We start from the raw sequence: 17,816 nt of genomic DNA on the forward strand, positions 1-17,816 counted from the left end.
AACAAACCAGATAGGGGGGATGTGCGTGACCATTTTTTTTTTTTTTTTGAAGGTAAGTTGGATTTGTTTGATTTTCAAACGTCAGAAAGAGAAAACAATGAAAAAAGAGGTCAATGATGTTGTGTTGGTGACACTGTGGGTAGCAATGGTGGGAAGTGAGTTTCCAGGAAACCTAGAATTAGTCAAATTTAGAAACCAAAAAAAGCAGATCTTGCTTTGCTGTAATGAAAAACCAAACCAAAGAGACAAGCGTTATGGTCCATTGAGAACGAGCCATCCACGAATAATGCAGTCAAAGTTGCACGATAATCACTCGTGTCAATATTTTTTTTTTCTTTATTTTGTGAGCAGAATTGAAAAAGGACCAGAGGAGCATGGGAATCTAAACAAGACTTGCGTGTGTCGGTCTCCAAAGTGTAACCCACCTGACATCATGCATGCCTCACATTAGAGAACTTCTTGTGTGCGACACTTAAAAAACGATTAAAAAATGACGTGATCTGTTAAGTAAGTGATCAGTTAAAATTTAGATCGGTTATATTATATTATTTAACTGAAAATATTATCAAGTATAATAATATATTAGGTAGAGCTTATATAATGTAATATGTAGCGCTTATATTGACCTATTTTCTAATTAAATAAGTATATTTAAACCGGTAATATTATAAATTTATTTATTACATTATAATTATCGGTTTTGATGTTTTTGGGATTGATACAATTTTAAATGTATCGACACTTTATGCGTGCACCTCGTTGTACTTTTATTTTGGGAAAAAAGTATCGACACAAACTTAAAGAGTATCGATACATAATGTAAACCTATTTACTAATTAACCAGTATATTTTTACCGGTTACATTGTAAATTTACCTATTTTTGAGTTTTTTTTCTTTGAGAAACTGATATCATGGTGGGTTTCCCAATGTTATTCTTTTGTTACTATAAAGTTTTTGTTCTTTTCTTACTGGGCTTTGCTTAAAATATCAAACTTTTTATATTAAAAAATAAAAATTCTGAAATAAAAATGATCACACAAGCACAATTTTTTACTATCGATTTTGTCATTTCGAGATCGATTTTATCATATTTTTACCTGTTATATTGTTATAGATCGATATATTTTTATAAAGTATCGACACTTTATTGGCGCTATAACTTCTTTTCTTTTAAATTCCAAAAGTGTCGATACTTATAATAAAGTATCGACACTTTCAACATATCTGGTAGCGCTTTACCTGTTCTGTCATTTATAGACCGTTTTTGTCATTTTTTTACCTATTATATTGTTATGGATCGATACATTTTTATAAAGTATCGACACTTTATTGGCGTTATAACTTCTTTTATTTTAAATTCCAAAAGTGTCGATACTTATAATAAAGTATCAACACTTTTAACATATCCGGTAGCTCTTTACCGATTTTATCATTTCGAGACCGATTTTTTCATATTTTTACCTGTTATATTGTTATGGATCGATACATTTTTATAAAGTATCGACACTTAATTAGCGCTATAATTTCTTCTCTTTTAAATTCCAAAAGTGTTGATACTTATAATAAAGTATCGACACTATCAACATATCCGATAGCGCTTTACTTGTTTTGTCATTTATAGACCGGTTTTGTCATTTTTTTTTACATGTTATATTGTTATGAATCGATACATTTTTATAAAGTATCGACACTTTCAATATAACCGGTAGCGCTTTACCTGTTTTGTCATTTTTTTTACCTGCTATATTGTTATAGATCGATACCTTTTTATAAAGTATCGACACTTTCAATATATCCGGTAGCGCTTTACCTGTTTTGTCATTTATAGACCGGTTTTGTCATTTTTTTTACATGTTATATTATTATGGATCAATATATTTTTATAAAGTATCGACACTTTCAATATATCCGGTAACGCTTTACCTGTTTTGTCATTTATAGACCGATTTTGTCATTTTTTTACCTGTTATATTATTATGGATAAATATATTTTTATAAAGTATCGACACAAACTGACAAGTTAAGTTTGCCGGTTGTCAAATTTTTTAATATTTCTTCATGATTTCCACCTTTTGCATTATTATTACTCGATATTTTCGGTAGCGTTAAACCGAATTTGTCAAATATCTTTTAATGTATCCGATAACACCATATATTAATCGTATATTAATCCACCTTTCCTGATACAATCCCCTCACATTAACCTACTCTTTTTTTTTTCTCAACTTCTCTTTATATTTTTCCTTGAAGACGATGATGATGGACATTTCAAGATATCAAACATGAACTGCTACTGATTTATTTATTGCCTTCATGTGATGTGCAACATGGTGATGCAAGGATCCGAGACAGATGATGCTAAGCTGTCATATTACACTTTGATGGCGTTGAGATACCATGAGTTGGTAAATCAGCGCAAAGGCGGAAGTTGATTGTGATATGTTTCTCATTGGGGCCGTTTTGAGTGTGTTTCAGTCTTTTGGCCATAACTTTGGTACGGGTGTCGGAATCGCGCATAAGACTCTAATTCGGAAAGCTCCTTTCAACTTCAAATTCTGTTGTTTTCCCCTCCAAATCACTAGTTTTATTTATTTTTTACTATTTATGGTAATATTTCGCTTGTCATTTAGGAAGTCAATTTAAACCCGATTTAGGTCGGATTTTTTGAAGATTGCTTATTTTATTTCGAATTTCAATTTAGAGTGTTTTTTCGGGATTTTTCTATTTTTGGTAAAATTTGGATAAACACGATTTTTAGTTATAGCAGTCCGGCTTGTGGACTGATTTTTGACATTGTTTGATTTTATAATATTTTGTTAAACCCTAAAGACTTTTTCTCTGGTTTTTGGGCGAATTTTCTCATGTGATTTATCTGTTGAAACTAGCATGCAGGATAATCGTTATTCTGTCCGGCGTCACATGGCCACCCCCACTCAAACCAAAAAAAAAAAAGTTGAAACGATCATCTCCAGCCCTCATCTCTACTCTAGCGCATCTCTATCTCTACTCTAGAGATGAAAAAGTAATTCATCTCTAACGCTATCTCTACATTACCACTAACTCTACTTTATTCACAATATTTAACTATTATAATATTGATTTTGAAAATATAAAATAAAAATATACATTTCTAAAAAATGTCAAGATAAAAATATAAATAAAACATTCATAAATAATATTGTAAAAAACATAAGTTACATAATTATTTATTTTAATTCTTCGAATTAGAATATTCATTCTACAAATATCAATTAGTGTATTTCGTAGAATAAAATTAGTATGTTTATTCATCTAATTTTAATGTATTTTTATCTATCTTACAATTTAATCATAAAATAAAAAACCAAAAATCATAAAAACAAATATATATTTTTATGTTTCAAAAAATTAATATATTTATTTATCTAATTTCAAAGTATTTTTATCTATATTGTAATTTAATCTACTTCAATTTAATTTAATCTACTTCAATCTACTTTAATCATTAATTTTTTTTTTGTAGCGTTGCTACGTTAACACGCTAGATTTAGCATGATACTACACTAGATGTAACGTGATACTGTCTGTAGAATAGCGTGATACTGTAGCGCAGAACTGTTGCATTTAAAGTGGAGATTTACTCCACAATGGCGCAGCATTGGAGATGCCCTAACTGCTGCTCCTTCACTTCAGATTTCCCCATCTGCAACTGCAACATCTTTTATTGCAATATTCGTTTTTGATTCGAATATTTTTTTACTCACAAGACTCAAACTTCATATGATTTTATATTAATTCATTTTTTTCGTCGAAATATCCAAGAATAGCCTTCCCATAATGCATCTCATTCTGCAAATCCGTACATTGTGGATCCAGTCTTCCCAATTATTATATGTATCATGTAACCTATAACATGGATAATTGCATATTTAATATATAAATATATATATGTTTGCTGTGCAATTCCATAAGATTCCACGTGTAACAATGGTTAATTGTTGGAAGCTTGCATGTAAGGTTGCTGCACAAACACAGACAAAGAAAGCAACAAATACAGCAGGTTTTGCTGTGAAGGGTAAACAGTAGACCATACCCAGATATCATCATTAATATCCTCCTCATACATAAATATTATACAGGGACAAACTCAAAATTTTATATTAAGGCTGAATTTCTAAAATTTTAAGAATTGAACTTATAAAATTATAGGAAGTGAAAATATATTATCAATAAAAAAATATAAAAAAATCTGAAATATATGATAATTTGAAATTCTCAAGTGCTATGGTCTCTTACTTCATTAGTTCATTCCTGACCATATATACACGTATGTATGAACGAATGATCATTCCTGTACATATATACACGTATGTACGAACGACTGTCTAGCTAGATGTTTATGTAAATTGGGTGTTGATGTGTGTAGGACTCTAAATGAACCGACCGTTTGTGAACTATTCAGCAGGAAGTTCGTCTATGTTCGTTTATTTATTAAACGAATGAACATGAACAATATTTTTGTGTTCGTTTAATTAAATGAATGAACATGAACAGGGTGCTCGTTCGTTCATTTACATTCGTGAACGTTCGGTATTCTGTTTGTTCATTTATGTTCGTTTATGTGCGTTCGTTTATGCGCGTTCGTTTATGTGCGTTTATTTATGTTTAGTCCAATATCTCTAGACCCATTTAAAATATTAAAGCCCAATAAATTTTAATCAACCCATAAATATTTTAAAATTCAATTAATTTTAAATACAAATAAAAAAAACTCAAAACAATTAAATAAAATATAATACTAAAACTGTTTGAAAAGAAAAAAAATATTTTCATTTATGTTTGTTTATGTTCATTTATTGTGTTTGTTTACGTTCATTTATGTTCGTTTACATCCGTTCATTTATGTTCGTTCATTTGTGTTTGTTTATCATTTAAATGAACGAACATGAACGAACATGAACAAGCTACATTCCTTAACAAATGAATACGGACAAGAAATTTTTCGTTTGTTTATGTTCATGTTCGTTCATTTGTTCGTTTAAAGTTAAACGAACGAACATGAACATACCCTGTTCGTATTCATTCGGTTCGTTTACAGGCCTAAATGTGTACCTATAGTTAAAACGTTACCATCATCTTCGGTTCATGCATGAATCATGCTGGTGACATATGAACAAATTCAAGGGGTTATTGATATCATATCTTACAAAACCAACCCATTCCTTTGGTTTTATTCATTTATTTGTTTCCCAAAATTTCATGAGAGGGTCAGTAGGGGTGTCTGTGGTCCTCAAAAGGACCGTTTGTTTTGCGGTGAATGGTCTAATTATTAGCCTTTTTTTATCAAGTCTCAAATTGTGGGCAAAAATAAGTGATGAGAGTCATTGAAAGTCTCGACTCATTCACAAGATACGACTTTTAAATGCATCGGTGGGTCACAGCAAGCAAGGGATGGGATTCAGCTCGGTGCAGCAGCAGCCCTCTATGGCCTAACCCAACAACTCCTCGATTCACCGTCTCGTCTCTTTCAAAGTCTGCCCATTAATAATTCATGTGCTGGATAAGCTAATGGTGATGGGAAATTGATCAATGATGCCTTAATTGAAGGGGAGAACTGAGTCAATGCATGCGTGTAGTAAGGCAAGTAGAAATAGGAATCACAACGAGTCGAGTTGGATCTGATTTTTAACCTCTTAAACTTATTTAAAGATTGAAGTTCTACATCTGCATTTGACTTGACCGTCTTAAGGGGATTTTTCCTGACCCAATACTTTAAGCAAGAACCCCTATCTGACCTATATATATAATTCATTTTTATTAAGTGAAATAATGAACTAATTGAAAAAAAAATTATTATAAAATTATATCTAAATATATTAAGTATAATTATAATATTATGTCGAGTCAGATTAAGTCAAAAATTATAAAATTATGATCCGATCTAAACCAAAATTTTCAAAATATAAAAAAACAACTCAATTCGATTGGTTTGAAACCCATCAAATCCTACTAAAATAACCATCCCTACGTAGAAAGACACACGTCCAACCTTCCACGAAACGAAAGCTCAACCAACACATCGCATTTTTAATCAGAACTTAATCTCAATAGGACAGTCTTGAACTGTACTAAACGTTTTCCTTTTCTAAAGAACGGTGCATTAACCGTCCATTGTTATAATTTGAGATTTAAATCATAGTTGTAATCGTATTTTCGGTTACGTCATATTTATCGCGATTATGTTAGAGATGTGTGTTATTGTGATCGTTTCGAACATAGTCATCATACAATAATAATTTCAAACGAATAATAACGGATACTATTCTAATAAAGAACGACCGATTAAATTAATGGTTATAACCACAGATTAAGCAAATATAAAAACAAAGAGAAGTGGCAGTTGGGAAGCTGAAGGCACCAGATTAGGAGAAAAGGGGTTTGGATATCTGCAAAACACCCAAAAAGAAAAGGATTCCATCTTGTCTCGAGGGTGAATGATGGTGAAGTTAGGAAGCTAATGACCTTTGGTTTTAAAGAGACGATGTTGAAATTCCGACGCAGTCTTCACATGGAGGGGCCACCCCATGAGTCACCATTGTTTCACGAATGCAGACGGAAATAACGCTTTCGTATTAAAAGATTTAGCCTCAACTGACACCCACTATTCAGTTACGTATATGTATATGTACCAGTGCTTGCATTTGCCCTTGGGAACTGTGTACTTTCTTTTTATTTTTCATGGAGTTTCCTTGTTTATTCCCTCTTAAGAATCTTGCCTGCATTGGGCAAATTCTCCGTGATTTAGGATCCATTGGTGCATGTGGTGGAGTAGCAGAGACAAGGAGGGGATAAAAGTTTGAAGATTCTGGATGCCAATCAATCCGCTACATTTCCATGAACAATTTGTCCTCTGCCATTCATGTCAGTTTCAGATTCTCTATTCCAAATCAAAAACCTATTCTATATAATATATTCTTTGTAATTTAATTTTATATTTTGTATTTGATTTTTGAACCAAGTGTGTAATGATAAGTTAGGGGTTGTTTGTTTTCTTTAGAATAATTAAGCGCTGAATGATTCAGAGGCTCTGTATGAATTGGCTCTTAATGTGACATATTGTTTGATAATGGTTTTGAATCATTCAGAATGTACTTCTGTGCTGAATCATTCAACATTGTTTTGCTGAATCAGTCAACATTGTTTTGTTGAATCAATCAGCACTAAATCATTCAGAGGTACGAAACAAACGTGCTGAATGCTGAACGATTCAACATTCAGCGCTGACTGGTTCCATTAAGAGACAAACAAACAACCCCTTAGTTACATGTAACGTTATCGATGCGAACAAACTCATCTAGTTAACAGTTAATTGTTCGTTCTTTATAATGTAGAATCGCGGTCGATGAGAAGACGATCGATAATTCTATGTAAGAGAGTACAATAAATAACATAAGGAAAAAGATGGATGGTATAGTTTCCAGACCAAGTCGTTCCTTTATCCGTTCTTTAGGATATAACTGCCGTGATTATTGGAGACTCTTAAGGAAAAGTAATTCTACATAACATTTTAGTTACGTTCAATTCATGATCTCTAAAAATAACAATGGTCTTTTTATTCACTAAAATAAGTTAACTCGTGCAATTATACACTATTTTTTAAAGATATGTACTGACTTTAGTTTATAGAATCAAAAATCAATCCTTCAATATAATTATTCGATCACCTTTTACTTAACGAATCTATAAAAAAATAATTATTTTTATTTTATTTTAATGATATTGAAAACTAAAAATTATTATTATAAGCTAATTATGATGAACGAAAATGCACTTATATTTATGTAATATATAGACCATTGAGAAGTTGATTATAATTTAGAACTTATTGATGCTTATATTTTAGTGATAAAATAATACTGTTTCTTTTAGAAGTTAAAAGTTTTAAGTTTGAGAAAATGTGTATTTATTAAGTAAATTCGGATTAAATATTACCATATAAGATTAATAAAAGAAAGGTAAATTACATGTACCTAAGTATAATTTTTATTCTGTTTTGGTCATCAACTATTAAAAATTGACAGAACTGTCGATATGTTATTTTAAAAAAAATTAATGATGATATAGTAATACATTACTGTGACAAGGCAGTATCACCTCTAATTATTTTTATTCTGGTGACCGAAACGGAATAAAAGTTATAGTTGGGATACTAAACGTATAAATTACCGAAAGATTTATAATTAAAAGGAAATAGTAAAATAAATAAACGAATCCGGTCTAAATCTGTGACTCAGTAGGTGTAGTCACAAAATCTGCATGTGTACGTCGATGCATAGGGCATCCCCTACGTGGCATCGGCATCATTATTACGGCAGAAAATGGCATCCTATGAGCTCCAGTCTTTCCTTTTCAAGCCAAACATTATAATCCAAATCAAATCCCATTATTTTCTTCTTCACATGTATGTATGTATGTATCTATATCTATATATATATACATAAGATACATACATACAACCCTCTCTCTCTTATAAATACACACCAACGCCCTTGACCATCTCTTTTGTTTTCATATGTCCATTGGGGGAATTTGAGAGTTTCTTTGATCGGAACGAAGAGATTTTGTGGATAAGAAAAAGTTGTTTGTTTTTTGTTCTGTTGTTGAAGAAGAACAAATAAAGGAGAAAAATGGCTGTACAGGCGCAGTTGTATTCTGATAACATCGGCTTTCCATTGTGCGGTTCTTTGGATTTGATCGACAACAATGGCCGCGGTTTCAATCAATACGGTTTAAGTGTTCAACAACAGTTTTATCACTTACAACAACTGCAGCAACAGCAGTTTCAGTATCTTCAAAACCAGCAGCAAAGAAATCTTGAATCCATGATGTTTAGCCAAAACGAGATCGATCAGTTCATCGAATTACAGGTTGGCAAATGATAATAATAAAAGTGATCGATCGTTCTTTGTAAAGGTCTTGTCTTTTTTGAATTGGGTTTTTTTTTTGTGCAGAATGGGAGGTTGAGATTGTTGCTGCAAGAGCAAAGGAAGCAACAGTTTGATGTATCGGTGAAGAAGATGGAATCGAGGGTTTGCGTTTTACTTAGAGAAAAAGACGAGGAGATTGTAAAGGCGACGAATAAATCAATGGAGCTGGAAAATATTTTGAAGAGACTGGAGATGGAGAGCCATGCGTGGCAAAGAGTGGCGCACGAGAACGAAGCGATGGTTTTCTCTTTGAACAACCGGATCGAAGAGCTACGAGAGCAAGCCTCTTGCCGCTTCAACGACGGCGTCGACGATGCGGAGTCTTGCCGCGAATGCGAAGAGGATGAGGAGAAGAAAGAAGCGATGGTTTTCCCGGCGGTCGCCGCCGATGACGACGGAGAAAGAAGAATGGTTTGCAGATGCTGCTATCATCGACGGTCGTGCGTTTTGTTCCTTCCGTGCAGGCACCTCTGTTCCTGCAAGGATTGCGCTGTTTTTCTTGATTCTTGCCCCGTTTGTAGAACAGCCAAGAAAGGTAGCATAGAGGCATTGGTTTCCTAGGAAAACAAAATTCCTGGAAAATGCAGAAAGAAAGTGTGATGGTGATGAAGGATGAACACAAACAACCCATGTAATTAAACAAGCAAAAATCGAGAAATGAATTGAACGAACATTTACATTAATTTTCTTTTCTGTGATTATTTTCATTTCAGATTCTGCTTTACTTTGATTCCTGATATTGTAAATCCAGTTTTTTTCCGTAGAGAATGGAGGCCTGATTAACCAAAAATCCTTGATTTTTATGAAATTTGAAGAAAAATATATATAATGTATATGGTTTTACTTTTTGAATAAAACTAACTGTTTCATAATTTTCTAACATATAAAAATTATTAAAAAAAAAAAACTTCAAACCATAAAAAAAACTTTAAAATTTTATATTAAAAAAATGTTTTTACATTCGGATCTAAATATAAGATTAAAAAAAACAATAACCAACCGATCTCAATAACTAAGGAATTATTGTTATTTCTTAAGGTTTCGAGTTTGAACATCAAGATAATAATAATTTTATTTAATTTGGAGACAAGAATAAATTAATTACTTTTACTTGGAATTATGGAAGGTGAATTAGTCATCAAACATAACATTTAGAACCTAAAATCTCTAAAGAGAACAACGTTTTCGTTTACCACTAATGTCGCTTAATATGCTTGAAAAATAAACTGACCCAACTCTCAGTGTTGATTATTATTATTATTAGGCTTAATTATAAAAATAAGTGCATAAACTAAACTAATTTTTCAAATAGGTGTCCATTTTTTTAATAATCCATATATCTAACATTACAAACATGGTCACTTTAGGGGGTCGTGTTGTAATGGTCGTTAAATTTCACCGTTAAGTAACATTTGTTACGTTCTGACAATTTTAAAAAAAAAATTAGAATAAAAATAAATTTATTGAAAACTTCAATTTTAATCCCTAGACTCACATCGATCGTCGTTGTTTGAAGTCGATCGAACCTCCACCAGAACCTTCACCATACGGAAACTCAAACCCCACCATAAACACACGCATTTTCGACGAAGGAAACAATAAAATTGTGACCTAAAACTACATCTTCGATGAATTCAAACCCCTAAATTCACGATACCCAATCGATCTAACGAACTTGCACGACGACAAGAGAGACGATGACAACGACAGACTTGATTCCCTGATTTTTTATATAGAATTACATTTATGATTGAAAGTGAATTATTTAAGATTTGTTCAAATATGAAAAAGCTTGATACATTTAAATTATATAAGATATAATTTAATTATTTTAAATGTAACGATTAACTAGATAAAATTTATAAATATTAAATTGAATAAAAAAGTCAAATTCACATACTATTATTTTCAATTAAGAAATCAAATTCGTATATCAATTTAATAAGAAACAAAATTTAAGTATCTCAAATCAAAGATAAATTTAAATATTTTATTATTTAAAAATAGATATGAAATTAAACTTTATATATTGAGATTTATATTCACCCTTAATTTATATAACTTTTATAATATAATTATCGGTATCTAATTTATTAATTAATTAATCCAAATCAGATTATATAAAAACCTAATGTGGAGAGATCTTTCTAATTAATTTGATTCATACACAAAAATCAAGATTTAAATTTTAAAATTATTTAAAAAATTTAGTGGCAAAATCAACGAGATAATGCGTTGAAATTTTTTTTTTCACGAGATAGTGCCCTCGCCAGATTAATTGCTCAGATGGGGTGATCTCTACAGTCCCCATATAGGTCGCCATGCACGCCCAGCGACCTACCAGGTCGCCATGCACGCCCAGCGACCTAGGTAGGTCGCCATGCAATCCATGCAGCCCCCAAAGGTCGCCATGCACGTCCCAACACGCTGGGCATCCGAGGCCATCCGAAAGCATCCGAGGCCATCCGAAAGCATCCGAGGCCATCCAAATGAGCTATGTGAGGGCATCCGAGGGCAAACGAGCGAGCTATGCGAGGGAATCCGAGCAACCGAGCGAGGGTAGGTCGCCATGCACTCCGGGCGACCTACCCTCGCTCGGTGTCCTCGGATTCCCTCGCATAGCTCGCTCGGTTGCCCTCGGATGCCCTCGTATAGCTCGTTCGGATGGTCTCGGATGCCCAGCGTGTTAGGGCGTGCATGGCGACCTGGTAGGTCGCTGGGCGTGCATGGCGACCTGGTAGGTCGCTGGGCGTGCATGGCGACCTACCCCCAGAGACGTGGGACTGTAGAGATCACCCTATCTGAGCAATTAATCTGGCGAGGGTACTATCTCGTGAAAAAAAAAATTCAACGCATTATCTCGTTGATTTTGTCAAATTTAATACATCACACTAAATTAAGTAATTATCAGTTTATACAACTAATATTATTTGGGATTGAAAAATATATTCGGCTAATCTTCTGCAAAAGGTGAGGGCTTTCACAGTTCTCAGAATCGTATTTTTTTTCTTCAATAAAAATCCACACTTCACCCAAAAACTTCAACTATTTGCTCTTCCAGGTCGTACCCAGATCCAATTTCTTCTTATCTAAGCCAATTATTACTCTCACAATTTCTTTTAACTCATTGTTTTTTCTTGCAGGTTTGATTCTTACAGATAAATTCCAATGGCCAACAAGTCTAAACCTAAGCCTAAACCAAGCCATCTGTCTGTTTACCTTTACATTCCCAATATTGTTGGTTAGTTTCTCTTCTCAACTTTTGAATTCTTATTGGGTTTTGAGTTTAAAACCTTTTTGTGGTTGTAGGTTATATAAGAATTCTCTTGAATTGCTATGCTTTTGCTATATGCTTTTCCAGCAAAAGGCTTTTTTCTGCTCTCTATTTTCTAAGGTGAGAATTGTATCTAACATACGAAGCTTTGTCTCCTTTCGAGAAATGATAGGCTTGAATATGATTAAATTTGGAATTGCAGCTTTGTTTGTGATGCTGTGGATGGTTGGTGTGCTCGAAAATTAGACCAAGGTATAATTTGTTCTCGTTTTTATCTTTAAAAGTTATGAAAGTAGTCCAACCAATAACGTGAAAGTGGCATGTATGCTTTCTAATTTAGGGTCAAATATAGCATATAGAGGAACTTAATTACTTCATTTGTCATTCTTTGTGGGATGCTAAAAGGAAGGCATGCCACGTTGAAGCGGCATCGCTAAAATACAAAATCTGATTTATTTTTTTTCTTCGTTCTCCTTGGCTCAGCTTCGACATTTGGAGCTGTTCTGGACATGGTAACAGATAGGTACACACACACTCTCTCTCTCTATCTGTGATAGGCATTAAGTTTTTAGGATACCTTCCCGTATGTTTCACTTTATTTCTCGATAAATAATGCCAGTAGAAAATTTGAATTACGAGGTTGTCTACATAGTGATTTTTCTCAATTCTTTAATTCAGGATTAGCACTGCTTGTCTACTGGTTATACTTTCCCAAGTGTATAGGTGAGCTTTCTTCCATTCATCCGTTTGTATTTATATTGCCATTCCAATATACTTGTGTCATGCCATATCTGTCGTGTTTCCTTGCAGGCCTAGCTTGGTTTTCTTGTCTTTGCTAGCCCTAGATATTGCTAGCCATTGGCTGCAGATGTACAGGTAGCTCTTTTTCCTTGAAATACATCTTTCGTTCTGTTTTTTTTTTTGCTCGGCTATGTTTTTCGTCGTTAACTCTTCATATTTATATTGCAGTTCATTTCTAGCGGGTAAGGCTAGTCATAAAGATGTGAAAGACAGCTCCAATTGGCTTTTCAAGCTTTACTATGGGAACCGGATGTTTATGGGCTATTGTTGTGTGGCTTGCGAGGTAATTATAAATATATAACTCATTCCGCCCTCTGCATTGCCTTGCTTTTGGTACTTGTATATTGATCAAGTTATCTTGAGTTTACAGGTTTTTTACATAGCCTTATTTCTTATTTCAAAGAACCATACGGAAGATTTGATGGATGTAAGTCTGGATTCTCGTGTAATGCTTCCTTTCTCATTTGAAGAGCGGATTCCTTTGCATTTTGATTTCTTATTGCTTAATTTTTTTCTCAATTCAGGTTGTAGTGACTACCCTGAAAGAGGGTTCACCTCTTTCTGTTCTTATTGGTATAAGCTTATTTGGATGCTCAATCAAGCAGATCATCAATATTATACAGGTAGTCATATATGTCTTGTAACTTAATCGAAGTTGCATCAATTTAAATTTAATTCTGCATCTCCTATGACATTTTTGTAATGGCAATTTAGATTTTAGAGGTTGGTAATTGTTTGTTTCTTCAGATGAAGACAGCAGCAGACGCATGTGTGCTTTACGACACTGAAAAAAAGCAGAAGCCATAACCAATTCGAGTTTCTGAGAGCAGGGTTTTGTTTCCGGACATCAAGTGCGTAAATCCGTGACATTATGGTATAGATGGTAACACCGGTGTCTCGCATTCCAAATAAATAATTGTTCAGGATGACAAGGCATACCAACTTCTGTTTTAAGAAATCATTGATGCAACCGAGTCACATGGCTTGCCTGCTTATCCCAAAAGCATCAGGTTGGTGTTGACAAAGAGTATTGAACATGTTGATCTATGTCTTAATTGTGTTACATCTCATACTTATCTTTTTTTTCTTTTTGTTTTCTTTTGGATTGAGACTTGAGATGTAGATTCAGCTTTCATGAAACTAAAGTCCAAGTGATTTAATTTTTAAATTTAGTTGTGTTCGAATTTGAATATGTAGTGTTTTGCTTATGAAAATTGCTGAACTGCAATTATACGATGTTGCTGAGCTAACGACATGCATGATTAAGTGTTTTTTTACCATTCAAGCAATAAATGTATAACTTCTAAGCTTAACAAACATGATATTCTAACCATAGTAATAGAATAGTGTTTCGAAACAGTTTCACAAGGAAGCAACAAAAGGTAATTGGGGCAAAGATGGTGCTCAGATGAAATATTGCTGAAAATAAATCTGAATATCCTTTCTAACATCATCATTAAGTGCTAAAGAAGCTGGAGTGAATGTCTTGATTGTAGGGTCAGGTAGATCAATAGAGACTAAATCCGAAAAATTGGCTTACAATAATGGCTACTCCGAGAGCAATGGCTACAAGAGAAGAAGCCCATGTAAGTTTCTCAGTAATTCTGGGAACCCTATCCTTTAATGCTTGGCTGCATGAGCCTATAAACACAGTATAGCTTCCCATTGCTACCACGGTTCCGAGCAAGAACATAATAAGGAATGCAGCACCATCCAGGCGAGATGGCAAAGCGAGTGCTGGCAAACCATCATTAGTGCATCTGGCTGCAATCCGTGAACAATCCCAGTGGCAAATGTAGCAAAACCGATCTTTTTTTTCCCGACCGTAGGGTTTTCAAGTGCCTCGTAAACGCTAACATCGCACTCGCCATTTTCTAAGGCAACACAAGGCGTAGGAACTTCTGAAGCCTCTTTTATACCCATAGCTCCAATAACAAGCAATGTCAAGCCCACTACTCTTGTACCCCAAGTCTGGAAAATTTCAATGTGGAGACGATCCTTTAGAAGTAGAAACAATAAACCAAAAATAACCTGACCGGCATCGTGGCCACAACCCCATAGAGCTCCAACAGCAGCACTTTCCATTCGAGTCCGGCCAATTGATAGTGGAGCCAAAGCCGCAAGGTGGTCAGGCCCTGATAGGGTGTGTAAGCAACCGGCAAAGAAACCAGACACCACGCTACTAAGTAACTCTACACCTATTACTCTTCCCCCAACTGAAGCAGCTGCAATTCCACCGGCTTTAGCTCCAGTTTGAAAGGTTGCAAAAGCTGCTGGTGCAAAGATTGGTTGGATTAAGACCATGATAATGGCAGAGAGTGCTAGAAACGTCCCAGCTGTGATTGCCTGAAAATATTTCAGAGAACTTAATACCTGATAAACTGTAAAATGCTATGCTAAATGTACCAAAACGCATAACAAAAGTATCCCACTGCCAATGGGATACAGGGATGTTAAGATCAAATTACATCTATTCATAGTATACACGTAACACTAGTCAGCAACGGTGGATGAATCAATATTTCCAAATGCATGAGTTCTCTCGGTTCTACAATGATTAAGGATTCGACATTCAATCACTAGTGATATCAGTAGTTGTAATCAGGGTTTTAAATCGCGGTCGCGTTTTCGGTTATTTCGGATTTACCGTGATTGCGGCCGTCGCGGACGCTATTACGGCCGTCGCGGGTAACTCAGATGGCGGCGAAACTGCTATATTGCAGCTGAAATCGCGGTCGCGGACCGGTTTTTAAAACCCTGGTTGTAATTGTAACAGCAATAAAATTTTAGACGAGTTGGTCATGGTATGATAAGCTCTACACAAATAACATGGATGCATTTTTCTTTTTCTGGCTTCCATATACCGCTGTACGAGCAATATAGAACTCTTCTTTGCTTTATCATGAAGTTTGGCAATACCTAATCATTTAACAAGATGCAAAACTAGCCGACTCTTGGGAAAGCTAGTTAAACTCCAATCTTCTAATTTATTTAAATGATTGGTCGAAATTTGCAAATGTGTGCATAATTTACCCCAAAAATGAGGTAATATAAACTCAATATACAGTTCCCTGTTTAGGGTTCTTCATTTTTTTTTTGCTTAGTTAAGCACCACAAATGAAATAATACTTCAAAAGAGTACAATAACAGAGGAGAATTCACATGGAACAGATATTGATATGTAACTCAGCTAAATTGCATTTTACCGCAAGGCATGTGCATGTAATCACTCTCAGACATTCTTCTTCAAAATATATTCCATCTTCGTAACCATTGAACAACAAACTCCCCATTTGATAGTTTACTTTCTGATACAATCTCTTAACCCTATAACTAGAAATTTCTGAATCCTTGGGCAGAATTGAACTGTGAATTTAAAGCAAAAACATTTCCAATATTATAATTAAACACAAATTTCTGAATCCTTGGGCTGAATTGAAGTAGATATTGCTGACAAAAAAACCTCTGAAAGTCCCTCAAATATTTCCCATCTTTTCTCTCATCGATGTACACATGGGGAAAAATCAATAGCAATAATTTTATAAAAAACTTGTATGGACGCCATACCTTTCTTTGTGCAGAAGCTTTAGTTGCAATAAGTTTGAGAAAATTGAAAGTGGGTGTTGACCCATTTGCTGAGTCGACTCGAGGAGGACCGAGTGAAGGCAATTCATTGCTTGGATTGGATTGAGGAGAAGAAAATGAGACGGGTTATTATCGGCTTTACATGAAATTGAGATGATTCGCCTGAGTTGTGGCCGAGTGAGTGATGGAAGGAAACTGGGTTTAGGAGAGTCGAATCTGCCGAGCCGAGAGAGAAAAGGAGAGGGCTTTCGAGAGATCTCCAAGGGGGTCGGAGAAGAAGAGTACAGAAGCCTTTCCATGGCTTCCCTGGAAAGTTCAAGGCTTTAAAAAGGTCAAGATTTTGGCAGAGAGAGTTGAGAAATTGTTGAAGATGAAGTTTTGGAAGGCAGAAAACCGGTTGGGGGGGGGGTTATCAGAAAATTGAAAATGTGAACTATATTTAGTTTCTAAATTGACTAACCGTAAAATGTTAATTTTTTTAACGTTTTCGGTTGTAATTCAAATAGAGAAAATACTTCGGTAGTCGAAAATGTCTTATAATATATGATTTTAATCAATTTTTTTAGATTTGTCAAAATGACCAACAAATTCACAACGCGATCTCAAATTCGCAACGCGAACTCTAATTTCCAATATCGCAATGCGAATATGTAAATCGCATTGCGATTTTCTAAATTCGCAACACGAATCTGTAAATTGCAACACAGAAGTCAAATTCGCAACGCGATAGCAATCCGCAACACAAAGTCAAATTCGCAAACACAAAAGTCAAATTCGCAACACGAATTTCAAATTCGCAACGCAAACACAATATTAATTTCGCAACACAAATGTAAACAGTATTATCGCAAATCATAACCTAAAACCCTAAATCACAACTCAGTCCATCTCCATCTCTCACTCTCTACGGCGACATCCGTCCCATCTCCGACGAAATCCGTCCCCATCTCGGCGAAATCCGTCTATCTCCATCTCTCATAGCAACCCTCACAACCATTCACGGTCAGAAATGGAAAATCAACCACCGAAGGTTAGTTTTTTAATCTTTATTTTATTTTGAAATTTTTATATTATTATTAGATTTTTCTTATATTGATGAAATTTACTGGTAATTTCAATATATATAAAGATTAATCATTTCACTGAGATTGCTTAGTAAATTCATTCGGTTGCTGTCAATACTGCTAAA

The 17,816-nt window shown here is 34.3% G+C and overlaps 2 protein-coding genes and 1 pseudogene across 2 annotated transcripts; 2 read left to right on the top strand and 1 right to left on the bottom strand.

Annotated features, from left to right (window-relative positions):
- Positions 1-8,667: 8,667 nt before the first annotated feature.
- On the top strand, positions 8,668-9,529 carry LOC120211286 (probable BOI-related E3 ubiquitin-protein ligase 2). The gene is made up of 2 exons (XM_039209864.1): positions 8,668-8,907; positions 8,992-9,529. Exons 1-2 carry the CDS (start codon positions 8,668-8,670, stop codon positions 9,526-9,528), a joined length of 777 nt encoding a protein of 258 aa, XP_039065795.1. The 3' UTR covers position 9,529.
- Positions 9,530-11,917: 2,388 nt separating this feature from the next.
- LOC120211237 (probable CDP-diacylglycerol--inositol 3-phosphatidyltransferase 2) lies at positions 11,918-14,206 on the top strand. Its single transcript, XM_039209830.1, has 11 exons — positions 11,918-12,028; positions 12,111-12,208; positions 12,277-12,361; positions 12,444-12,493; positions 12,725-12,764; positions 12,920-12,964; positions 13,052-13,117; positions 13,211-13,325; positions 13,413-13,469; positions 13,567-13,665; positions 13,790-14,206. The coding sequence occupies exons 2-11, from the start codon at positions 12,136-12,138 to the stop codon at positions 13,847-13,849; spliced, it is 690 nt and encodes a 229-aa protein (XP_039065761.1). The 5' UTR covers positions 11,918-12,028; positions 12,111-12,135; the 3' UTR covers positions 13,850-14,206.
- Positions 14,207-14,349: 143 nt separating this feature from the next.
- Positions 14,350-17,018, bottom strand: LOC120211399 (annotated as a pseudogene).
- Between the last annotated feature and the right edge of the window lie 798 nt (positions 17,019-17,816).

This window comes from Hibiscus syriacus, unplaced genomic scaffold (assembly GCF_006381635.1).
Source record: "Hibiscus syriacus cultivar Baekdansim isolate YM2019G1 unplaced genomic scaffold, ASM638163v2 tig00109972_pilon, whole genome shotgun sequence".
NCBI classification, from domain to species: domain Eukaryota; kingdom Viridiplantae; phylum Streptophyta; class Magnoliopsida; order Malvales; family Malvaceae; genus Hibiscus; species Hibiscus syriacus.